The sequence below is a fragment of the Achroia grisella genome, unplaced genomic scaffold, assembly GCF_030625045.1.
Source record: "Achroia grisella isolate CSIRO2021 unplaced genomic scaffold, CSIRO_AGI_Agris_v1 utg319, whole genome shotgun sequence".
NCBI lineage: Eukaryota > Metazoa > Arthropoda > Insecta > Lepidoptera > Pyralidae > Achroia > Achroia grisella.
The window spans coordinates 182,692-195,191 of record NW_026712795.1 but is presented as its reverse complement, the minus strand read 5'-3'; the positions used below and the strand labels follow the sequence as shown (position 1 = coordinate 195,191).

The 12,500-nt window shown below is 34.5% G+C and overlaps 2 protein-coding genes across 5 annotated transcripts in view; one reads left to right on the top strand and one right to left on the bottom strand.

The window, feature by feature from the left end:
• LOC131843537 (rhomboid-related protein 2) overlaps nt 1-5,130 on the bottom strand; it is a 33,599-nt gene extending 28,469 nt beyond the window's left edge. For all 4 annotated transcript variants that reach the window (XM_059192203.1, XM_059192204.1, XM_059192205.1 and 1 more), the window contains exon 1: nt 4,801-5,130. In XM_059192203.1, coding sequence (XP_059048186.1) covers nt 4,801-4,875 — 75 coding nt within the window. In that variant the 5' untranslated portion in view covers nt 4,876-5,130. The remainder of the gene's footprint in view (nt 1-4,800) is intronic.
• A 1,034-nt stretch (nt 5,131-6,164) lies between these two features.
• On the top strand, nt 6,165-12,460 carry LOC131843575 (tectonic-like complex member MKS1). The gene is made up of 8 exons (XM_059192247.1): nt 6,165-6,310; nt 7,180-7,647; nt 8,549-8,759; nt 9,085-9,240; nt 10,774-10,909; nt 11,278-11,513; nt 11,990-12,040; nt 12,151-12,460. Exons 1-8 carry the CDS (start codon nt 6,234-6,236, stop codon nt 12,331-12,333), a joined length of 1,518 nt encoding a protein of 505 aa, XP_059048230.1. The 5' UTR covers nt 6,165-6,233; the 3' UTR covers nt 12,334-12,460.
• Nucleotides 12,461-12,500: the final 40 nt, after the last annotated feature.

The window sequence follows — 12,500 nt, the reverse complement described above, 5'->3', positions numbered from 1 at the left end:
GAACTAAGATGCCATGCGTCTTGTCCTGTAATTTATTCAGTGTCTTGAAATCTGTCACAAAATTTTGGCTTCATATAGATATATATATATATATACGTTCCAATGTGAACGGACGAAGAGGCAGAGGCAGGGCACATGTACGATAGACACATGCCATTCGAGATGCCATCCAGAGGAATATACAGTCAGTGATCCATTTGGCACAAAATAGAGATGCCTAGAGAGTATTGGTTGGAATAAGCATTCCTGGTGGTCATGACCCTCAGCCTTGAGGAATCGACTAAGAGAAGACTTACTAACGAGCCCTGCTAATAAACACAACGCTATATTTGCTGATCCATAACAATGTCAAATATCAACTAAAATTAAATTATAAAAAAACCATAAAGATAATATTCCGATATTTTTGCTAATATTTTCCTTGTCTCATGCCATTATTAAATATAATTGTTTAAATTCGACTACCTCAGTAGTCTAGCGGTTTGGCAAAAGACTTATTCTTATAGATATTAATTATATATTTACAAGAAAAGGAAATATTTTAGTATGTCTATCTGTCAAGTACCCGTAGTACTAGTTTTGCTAAATTGGGTCTAGATAGCGCTATGTGAGCTATTAGGTCTAAAAATATAATATACTAAAATTATAAAGAGGCAGCGGTTTTTGTAATGAGTAAAGTAGAAACCACTACTCCGTTTTGAGAAATTTTTTCACTATTTCTGAGACATATTTTAGATTACGGTAGCAGAGTGCTAAAGGCTATACGTAAATACAAGGTTAAAGATGTTTAAGTAAAGACAAGAGAAAAGTGGCTATGGCTTGTTGTTTGCGCCTTGAGTATGCTCGGAAAAACAAATTTAGATAAAAAATATCGATAAGCATGCTCATTCTACTTAAAATTAACTAAATGGCTTAGCTTTGGCAATTTTATTTATTTGAAGTCTAAGTCGAGTGTAACTTTCTTGTCTTACTTTTTCCCCTCAAATTTGTCCCAAACATTTTATTTTCTTCTAATTTCTCCCCATCATCTAAATTCATTGAATTTCTTCAGCCCGATGTCATTGTTATGGTAAAGTACCTATAGATTTGTTGTTTGGACCTGGCTAGTATGTTGTGGCCTCAACTCATCGATCCCTATGATAATTACATACATACGCATGTATGGAATTATAGTCATAAACCAGATATATTCAACAGGAAATTCTGATAACATTTTTGCCTGTTGGGTAAGTTTGATCTGGATAAAAGCGGTATCTATAAGAACTCGGTCTTGATAAATTTAATATTAGACCAACACATAAAATCGACTCAAAGGTTCGTCATTGTACTCTAACCTATGCTAACAGTACGCACTGACAGAGCAATAAAATCAGTTAATACTTTGTGGCGCATTTTTAGGGATAACAATGGACTGGTGTACTCGCCTACGTTAACGGTATACGCTGGCGGGGCACCAGTGGAGGATGACAAGATGAGTATGAGGTCAGGTCAGTTAGCCCATGGCAAATACACCAGGAATTTAACATGATGGTTTCAGGAGATAGCGCATGCGTACATTGCTATTTATGGGGTTATAAATCCACATTACTAACAAGTCCCTTCCTCCCATCGTGGCGCATTTACCACGATGGTTTCCAGAAGCGATTGCGAGGAGGTAGTACTGAAATAATTTATGATACATTTTCAATAATGAGGTTAACATTAGGGCTTCAAAACAGATTTCGATTATTCTGTTTACCAAAATGTTTATGGCATTTAGTTATAATAAGGAATCAGTTTAATAAAACCAATTATAAGGACTATCAATATACAAGAGTGATACCTATGTTGTTTCAGGCTATGGTAAACGTTCACCATCAGATGGGCCGTATACTTTATTCCCGCCACTGTGGTAACTACTGTTAATACTTATACAAGTATTAACATCGCGCAGACAGCCATGACGCGTCATTGTACTGCGACTGCGCGCCATGCAATATTATGCATCTGTGGCGCATTACGTTAGCGCGGGAAAATAAAAATTGCTTCTCAGCAGATAAACTAATTTTACTACTACCCCTACTTCTTAATTGTTTTATATGTCTGTAGTTTATTTCTAATAAACTACATATAACCACAACAAACCTAAATATAAATATTGCCCTTAATAACATACCTAATAGATATAAAAAAATATTTTAGTTTTGAACTCGAGTTCGTGGATGGTCACATTTAAGTGTAAAATGGATAAGTCTTTCCTTATTTGCTTGATAACGTTACTTAAGGCAATAATATATCGGCGAATTTATAGATAACCAGCGGACCATTCCGAGTTCACCTGCGTTGTACAAATATGTATGTACACGATATTGTAGGTATACGAATGTATGCATGTATGTAATATAGACTAGATCACCAAGCTGTCTCAGGAATCTATCGCGGTTAATTACTGGTAAAAATTACACTGGGCTAACAGTTCTAAAATTATGCTCAGCTTATCGTCATTAAAAACAAAACTTTATACACATTACCTAAACATTTTTTTATAATTATAATGGCAAATAAGCTGAAGGCCGTCTTTAAGGTAAACAATATCATCTTACTTCTTAATATTATAATCGCGAAAGTTTAAATCATTAAAATCCATTCAGTAATTTTAGCGTGAAAGAGTAACAAACATCCATCCATCCACACTCACAAACTTCCGCGTTTATAATATTAGTAAGGTTCAATTAGCAGCTTGTATACATGTAAACACACGTACATGTGTATACACACAGCCACATCAACATAAAAAAAAAAACTGGTGAGCAATGTTAATTGTGATGTTTCACATCTGCCAGCCATCCTGCCCTCCATCAGAAAGCCTGGCAGAGATCTCAATTTGAGAATCACCAGATAGACTTCAAACGCGATCGATTTTGTACCTTGTTCTTGTAGTCAAACTGCACTTTCTGATATTGTTAAGGAAATAGGTAGATAGGTACTGATAAAGACAAATGTTATCTGATAATGTTGTACCTATTTCTGAGCCTCTCCAATCGTCCTTACATATAATAAAATTGTTACCAAACCAAATTGTTACTTTAAAAAAATGTATTTTGTGCTCATTTTTTAGGGTGGCAACTCGTGACGCCCCTGTTGTATCAGGCATCCAATGTAGCATCATTGCTCATCATCATGGTATAAAAATAATACAAATATTATTGAAATGTTAATACTTGTATTTCTTTTGTTTGCTCAAAACTATTAGTCAGTACTTAGTTGAAAAAATATGTAAATAATAATTTCATAGATGACTGTATGCTGTATGTAACATAATATATGTTAAAATATACCAATTTTTTTTATATATTCTGTTTACCCCATTGATAACTGAATGACATATAGGCAGCCAGAAAAGAACAACACAATAAAGAAGTGCAATCTATACATTTCACACACTTATTATAATACTGGCCTAACTCAAAAATTACAAATTTTGGAATATCCACTTTATAACTGTGGTTTTATAAGTCTAATTTCAAAGATTTAAAATATCTGAATTACACCAGTTTTGTACTAGATATGAAATATATCATAAAAATGTCTCCCAACATATGTCTTAAATTTGCGATAATTTCATAAACTACAGAATTCTTTGGCATAGACCAAAACAGTCATTTCTAATGTAAGTTTAGGTGTATAATACATTAAGGTTTTGTGTGCATGAACTGTGTTAATTAATTTAATTACAACTTTACAGTACTTTAGATTTTGGTAATATTGGTGTTCTGGTAAATAATAAAATAAAACTACCTAATATTACAACTGTTATACTGGACAGAATACCCAACATTACCATCAGCAGACAGGGGAAAGGGTTTGTCAGTAATGTGGATTAATAACTCCATCATGAGCTATGTGCCAAATCAAGTTGATACCCCTGGAAACCACCATGATAAATTCCTGCTGAATTAGTCACAATGGCTCAATTAACCTGATCTCATGCTCATTGTACCTTCATCCACTGGTGCCCTTTCCATTAGAGTGGAAGGGGATTGTTAGTAATGTGGATTGTAGATCCCATTTGTTGGCAATATACCAGTTCAGGTTGACCTCCATGCAGTTCTCCATTGAAGCCGATAAACAATATGATGAATGATGAATTTGCCACAAAAGGCTGACTGATCTGACCTTATGTTCATTTTATCAAGCTCCACTGGTTGTCTACCAGCATGTACTGTTGGCGCAGTCAGCTGTACCATTCCATTATTATACATAAAAAACATCAACAGAGAACACCGACTCTGATTATCCACTGTTAATGTTGGGTACATACTGGGTACATTTTTTATCATATATATATGGGCAAGCCTATAATTCAAGCCTCAAATTATTTTTGATTGATTGTTATGATAATAATTAAAGTCTAATAAAATCTTTTTAGTAAGTATGTAAATTTAAAAATAATAAATCTGGTATTCATAAAACAGAAACTGCAGAATTGAGACCAAGATATATTAAAAAAATTTAGAATTAAAAATAATGTATTGGTTAATACAATTAATTTTATTCCATTATGCGAAATGTGTTATAGACCTTTCTGATTTTTTATTTTTAAACAAATATTTGTAGATAGAAAAAACTTACTTATTTGTTAGTTTTTTCTATCTACAAATATTTGAAAAATAAAGTTAAAAAAAAATGTTTTTATAAATACTTCATAATATAGTCATCTACTAAGTTATAAAGTTACACAACGAAAGTTTTCCAGTCCGATCCTCAAATAAAGAGAACACACCGGGTATACCGTTAAATATAATATGTATCTCTGAGTACCTTATTAAATATTCTCTGCCAGTACGAATTAGATCTCGTCATAGGGATGGAGACCGAATCTTGTCGAGCAGGCATCTTTAGCTGCACCCGGGGGCAAGTTTAAAAAAAGAAATCAAAGAAATTCTAAACAAAGTAGCACATTCACAAAAACAACAATTACACTTCACGTTCATTCACTCTGAGTTTATCAGTAAAATTGGTTTTAACCGATATTAATGAATAGATTTTTCATAATAAAATTAAATGAATCACACGACTGTTTACGAAGACTTAAGAAATAAAAGTAAAGAAAAAGAAAAAAATATCTAACAGTCGTCTACTTCGTTGCGCACAGACTACTAAATTTATAGAGATGTTGAGTACTTGTAGAATACCGTTTGGTTTTTATTGACATTTATTCAGTATTGCCTACTCAAAAAGTTGAATTAACCAATTTTAAAGTGAATATTATCATTTTCACAATAAATCTGTCAAAAAGCGATATTACTACTATGTTTGTTTATAGTATATTGGCAAGTCTTTACCGCCCATGAGCACCCAAAATACCAGGAGAATTGCAAGGGATTTGCGGTTCAAAGCTCTAAGCTTTTATGTTGAAGGCACCAAAATGTTTTGGGATAAAAAGCACGATAGAGGCATAATATATCGTTTAGTTTAATTTGTTATTAAAAATATGTTCTAAACAGTATTCCTATCAAATATTTATAATATAAAGCCTGTATGTGTATGTATCTAATATTATTTTGGTAATACAACGACGACTAAAACATTTATGCCTAAAATTCACAATATTCTTTGAAATGTTGTATTCTGAGATATAACAAATTTAATTTTCCGTGTCAGATGCGTTTGTTTCAAAGTTACAGAAAACGTAAAAAATATATTGATATGGCAACATTAGTACAGACTTCAATTGACAGTCGAATATTTTTGTCACGTCAATGAGTGATTTAATGACAGATTGACATTTGAAGTGTCATAGCCTCAGAATTTAATATTCTATTTAGTCAGTACTTCAAAAATACTGGTTATTTACCAAGTATATGAATTGACTAAACAATGAAACTTTTTTATTTACTATTGTTCTTCTTACTTTTTACCATTAAAGTGGTTAAGCTTGATAATAAATAAATAGTATGTAAAATATAATATAATAATATATATAAATATTCTTTAATTATGTTTTAACATTTACTCCGAAAATTACCTCAAAATACCTACATCTTTAAAATTTACTTCCAATAAAAAATAAAATAAGTAATTGTATCGGTTTTAACGTCTCCTCTTAAAGATAAACTTCAAAGTTCAGAGGTTGTGTTGTATTTTGTTGTTTTTTGTAATGACAAATTTTGTTGCTATGACAACAAAATAACAACACTGACTACTAGACTAAAATACAGTTTTGTGTGTTAAGTTTGAAATACTGCAATAAAATGAATGATTTTAGTCGTCAGAATAAAATTACAGGAGTGTATTGGCTGAAAGGTTCCGTGGAAAACATTAAAATAAGGTAGGGTGCTGCGTGTTTCTTCTATTGCTTACAGTAATGCGGTTTCAAAGATATTATTCCACCTTTTTTTAGGTAGTTGGAATGGGAAACAAGCTGATTGCCCATGTGTTGGTAACCGTCGCCTATATAGGTACATGAACAGCACTACGGATATTCGCATACACAAATGAACCTATACTTTGCCATTTCATAATATTAAGATGTCATTGCTCTTCAGTGGCGTAACTATGGGGTGGCAAGTTGGCAAAATGCCATAGCCGGAAGGAGTCCTGATTAGATGAGAATCCCAACTTCCAAAATTTATTGTTACACATTTAGTAAAAAAAATGTTTTGCCTTTAATGCTATTACTTTTGCATGCAACTAGGGACTTATTACATGTAATACCTACGTAGTTGCATGCAGAAGTAAAACAATGTATTAAAATTTCAATGCATTTGTTGAAAAAAAAAGTTTTTACAATAATATTAATGTACAGGCCGTAACACTGCTAGGAAATCCCTGTGTCACAGCTGCTGTATATTGGGTAGAGGGTATGCGTTGAATTTGCTACGGGCCTCGAACGGTACAGTTACGCCATTGTTGCTCTTATGCAGTAATTTCATTGCCTAATTTGCACCCTAAAACTAAAACACAGCTCCTATAGCAAGGTCCTTGGCGGCTGAAATAGGCGAGATAGAAGCACTGTAATAACTATCTTTCTTACGACAGATTCTTCACAGCATAAACAGAGACATAACTTATTACTGCATAATTACTTCTTGGTATTGCAATCTTATAAAATTTTTTTTTCTTAATTTCTAACTTTGTAGTGTGAAACTAATAATTACCTTGGTAATCCAGACTTATAAAAAAAATCTTAATTTGCAGAGTGAAACTAAAACCCATAGACGGATTGATATCATTACCAAAATTAGAAGAGTTCACAAGCACACCAAACATGATTCGTTCTGAAATTCAAGAGCACACATTTATATGGCAGGAGAAGTCGTTTTGCATACGAGAGTTGCAGCAATACGCAAACGTACACAATTGTATCACGGACACCGAACTGACTTACCACAATATGATAACCAACTCTAATTATGAACCGTCTAATGTGTTTACATACATTCACGATGACTATCATTTACCACTCCCAAACAATGTCAAAACTAATAAATCCGGTATATTCGACTTGTCGTTTTGTATGAGTATGCTCAAACTGAACGAAAACGCTAGAAGTATTCAACAGTCGAGTTCAATGGGTCATTTGTTCAGGAGCGAGGAGAATGTAGATTGTGATGAAGAACAATGGGCTGCGATGCACGTGATGCTGGATAATTCGGAATACAACGGGTATGACTAATCTATATAAATAAATATGAATTGCTGTTCGTTAGTCTCGCGAGTCCAAAACACGAGAATGGCTGAACGGATTTTGCTAATTTTAGTATTTTAAATTTTCGTGGAAGTCCAGGTAAGGTTTAAACGGTGATAAAATATGAAGAAATTGCATGAATAATAGCAAAATTCAATTATATTTTCCCATACAAACTGTCAAAACGTTCAGAAATTTATTGCGTAACTAAACTTCAAAACTCCTTTAAATCTGAGGCGGAATGGAGTTCGCGGGGTCAGTTATTATATAATATCTTTGTTTTATGTCACTGGAATGGCAAACAAAAACTGCACAGGGGATGCCCTGTAGTACAATGAATACCCTGGACAATTCACATAGCGCCATTCAGTCCCATGTTATGAAGAGCTTCAAAACCGTGAACCGAAACCCCGACTATAAGAAGTAAGGCGGTTTGCTAATCCGTTAGACCACTGATGAAGAAGGACTACTCGAATGTTGCCATTCCGGCGGACTAAGATGCTATGTAATGTCCTATAGTTGAATTGCTTAATCTCGGGCGGAAGAAGATTGTTAGTAATATGGACCCATGAACCCATTACTAGCAATGTACTATGTCAGGTTCACCTCCACGCTGGAAACTACCGTGATAAATTCCTGGTGAATTTGTCACGATGGTGCCCCGCCAGCGTAAACCGTTAGCGCAGGCAGGTGCACCATTCCATTATCATCCATAAAAAAAATCTCACCCTACGTCCGAAACAGTTTACAAATAATGCTGCTTGATTGCTAAGATAGGTGATAAATTTAACAAAATAGTATAAATCCATTAAGTAGTGAAATAGACTTCCCCAAATAACACCTAATTCGATAAAATAAAAACTGTTATATAATTTGTAGGGACTCGCAACTGCTCCTGAAACAAGAAATTACTCTAGTGTCTATATATCATAACAAAATTAACAACTACCTCATAATGTCGCCCGACGTGAACGATCTGGAAGGTAACTCGTATGCCGTAGACACTGCTTTGGGAGTGCCGCTTGGTTACGAGTATTCAATCGAAGTGGATTTTGAGGAGATGGGAAACTCTGAAGAGTTGACAACATTAGTGAGTGATCTATTCTTTATCAATAAACGTTAATTAAATTAACGTTATTATTTTTAATTTTTAAGTGGTTTTTAATACAGATATAATCATAATAATAATTATGACCACGTCATTTAGTTTTTAAGCAAAATTTTGATATTTTTTGATATGTTTGATATATTTATTCATTAACAATTTATATTGTGTTTTAAATAATAAAATTTGCTGCCATCAACACTGTAAAAATATGTGGAAAACAAAGCAACCTTCCCTAAAAAGCTTCCAATTATGTATTATCTTTAAACAAAAAGAGTTATAAAGACATTATACATATATTTTGTTGCAGTTAAGAAAATTACTCAAGAGATGGGAGAAAAAACAGAAGTACTTAATGACTTTCTCCATGCCTCCGCTTGACAAGAAACAGTATTGCATCTCACTTGACATACTGTCTGCAACTGATTTTGATATGGACGATCTCTACATTGAATATAATATAAAGGTAGGTAACGCCTGATGGAATATAGCTAGCAAAGATTTACAAAAATGACATAATAGAAACCAGTTGTAAGGCGTTATGGTAATTACTGTGATTTTACTGCCTAATCTTGCCCTACAAACAAAATAAAGCTTATGAAGAAAATCAGTACAGGCTAATAGGACATAGAAAAATTACCAAATTACTATTGTTTTAGATATTTAAAGACGTTTCGACTGGTTAACTCGTATATTAATAATATATAGTAATATAACAAATAATAGAAGTTATATTTATTAAAATAAACTTAATATAAGCACTTTTGAATAGTCATATTTTTTTTATTCTACTACTCATGAGAGTATCTGCGAGAAATTCTTTTAAATAAATGTTATTCAGAATTCCATTTACATGAATTTTCTGTGAAGTATGTATTTACTTCACAGAAAATTCTTGTAGTGGTGAGTAAATGTCTTTATTTATTTATATTGAGAAAGAATATGTGGAAATGCGAAGTGATAATGTGCATGTACCCACATGATGATGTGCATGTGCATGTACATACAAGCACCGCTCTAATGCCTGCTCACTTCTTGCCAGCAAATATTCTACCGTAATAGCCGGCGCTAGAGCAACTCCCGTCTAGCGCAGCATTTATCACGTTATCACTATAGCGTTATGTATGATTTGATGAGGTGTCGCTACATAATATATTTGTTTATTGTAGTATCTAGGTAGTGAGTATAGAGGTAGAATTATTGTACTATTTACTAATAGTGTGTTACATGGCTTAGTAACACGTACATTCGAAGCGGAGTCCGGATATAGACTGTTTTTACAGTAAACTTAAATCTATGTTATATGGAGAGGTACTAAAGGAAGGGTCTCAAGTGTTGACAGTATGCGGGCCTTGCACTTGGCAGCTGAAATAGGTGAGACTGAGGTACCTACGCAGATGTCCACGCCTACATAGCCTGTAATATCTTCTTAATATGTAAGATTAGTGTAACATCTTGAAGGTCGGTCAGTCGACTTTCTGGAAGGTCGGCTTCCAGAAAGTGGTCTTCGACATCGAAATTTTACAAATAATCTTACCACTGGCATACTGTCAACACATCTTCTACACACACATCGGTTAATTCCTTTCTAGCTTGAACAACATTTTTACCTTTTCTATAGTAAAAAAATAAAATATAACGAAAATGCTGCTTGTTGGTCTCGACATTTAAAAGGGTGGTACCAAAAATTTATGACTATAATTATTTGAACTTTTTCACACACAAGTCTTGCTATGTCAGCTCTCAAAATATAATGATTAATATAATGCTGAATAAGTGTGAAGCTGGCTTCCAGAAAATACAATTAAATCCTCTGTTGGGAAAAACGAAATTAATTTCCGAAAACCTAATAATTTGTAACGCGTTGGTTACCACCTCACCGCTGTAGCGGTACCCATGATGTAATGAATTGGAGACGTAAACTTATAGATGGGTTGACAGAAATATTACAAGTGTTGGTACAAACTGATCATCTGCTTACATTTTAAACTTTATTAAGATTCCAGAAACAATGAGCTGTAATGGTGATCTGCATGGCAGGACACACACAAGTAAAGCTCTCGGTACACACAACACACAAGAATGGAACTTTGGATATATTATAGAACTTGATCTGGAGATGCCAGTAGACTTAGGTATATACTGTTTTAATTTAAATAAATTGCAACCGTGGGCAATTCACACACTGCCATTTAGTCCCAGGGTAGACAGAGCTTGGGTTAAGGGTACTAGACAATTAATAGATATACCTAAATATACTTTATAAATATATAGAAAACACCTCCTGTTTTTTATACATTTATAAAATATATGTAGGTATTTTTAGCAGTTGTCTAGTACCCATAACACAAGCTCTGCTTACCTTGGGACTAGATGGGGCGTATGAATTGTTCAAGGATACTAATGTACCATTATTATTAATTTCAATGTATTCATTGCACTAAAAATAGAGTTTATAATAATAATTACTGCTCTTTTCAATGTAATATTAGTTTATTTTCAGATCCACCCTCCCTTCAGATATTTTTCGAAGTCATCTCAACGGACTGGTGGGGTCGACATCGCACAGAAGGATACAGCTATCTCCCTTTAACGTTAGACATTGGATGTTACCGGAAGCAGCTGACCTGCTCTCGCCCGGAAGAGAGTGATCGTGTTCAGGGTGAGAGTAGAAGATTCTTCGTTGGTGGGTGCCATTTGATCAAAGATTTGGAGGTGTTGGCCCAACCACAGTTACAGGTAAAAAAATTATATTCATTTGAGTATAATTATGTTGTTTTGTCTTCTCCCCCCGAACTTGTCACATTCTTTCTCTACCCCATTCACTCCACCTCCCTAGTGTCACATTGTTGCAATTTTATACTAGAAAACCGAGTATAAATTTGTTAAAAAACAATATATAATAATGAATAATAATAATAGTAATATTTCTTAAGTTTTTATATCTTATATTCTAAAGTCTACGTCTGAGTCAGGAATTTAAGACCCCTCACAAGGAGTGTCACACAATGTCACACTTTGTCTCGAAATTAACTATACTATACTAATAGCGTGACATTGTGTGACACCCTTTGCCAGGGGTCTTTTCTGACGTCACGTCACGAAGTTCAGGATCTCCCTCAGACTTCTTGTCACACAATGTCACGCTTTGCAGTCCCCTCGCTCCCCATCAACATATGACGTAATTAATGGATGCCCCCCTCGATGCGTTACAGGACACCAAATTCGTATTCACCACGATAGGCACCCTCAGTATCCAATGGAACATTCCTTGTCACACAATGTCACACTTGCCCCTTCGCTCCCCCTCAACATGTGACGTAATTAATAGATGTCCCCCTCAATGCATTACAGGACACCAACTCTCCAATGGAACATAATATCCCAAACGCACATTCCCAGAGCTGATTATACTCCACTTCCCAGTACCAGTACAGCATCAGCTGTACTCCTCGGCGCTGAAGCTGTCCTGCGTCAGTACAGGAAGGCGAGGGCCAGGCTCGCCGCCGCTACTAAGGATCTGACAGGGTCCAGGAAAGATGGAGATGGAGATGGATAGCTGGTGACTTAAATCTTATGAGATTATAATTCATGACAATAATTCGACGGTCTGGTCTAGCGGCATACTGTGTTGCTTCCGATGGTCGCGGGTTCGATTCCTTGTACAGTAAGGCGGTGTACTAAACTGCTAGACCACAGATACCGTCGATGACGACCACCGAATGA

What these genes read in the sequence shown, in the direction of transcription:
- LOC131843575 (XM_059192247.1), top strand. Translation starts at nt 6,234, where the DNA reads ATGAATGATTTTAGTCGTCAGAATAAAATTACAGGAGTGTATTGGCTG. An exon ending in GGAGATGCCAGTAGACTTAG is followed by an intron (nt 10,910 to 11,277) that starts GTATATACTGTT and finishes GTTTATTTTCAG; the next exon opens with ATCCACCCTCCCTTCAGATA. An exon ending in CCCTCAGTATCCAATGGAAC is followed by an intron (nt 12,041 to 12,150) that starts ATTCCTTGTCAC and finishes CTCCAATGGAAC; the next exon opens with ATAATATCCCAAACGCACAT.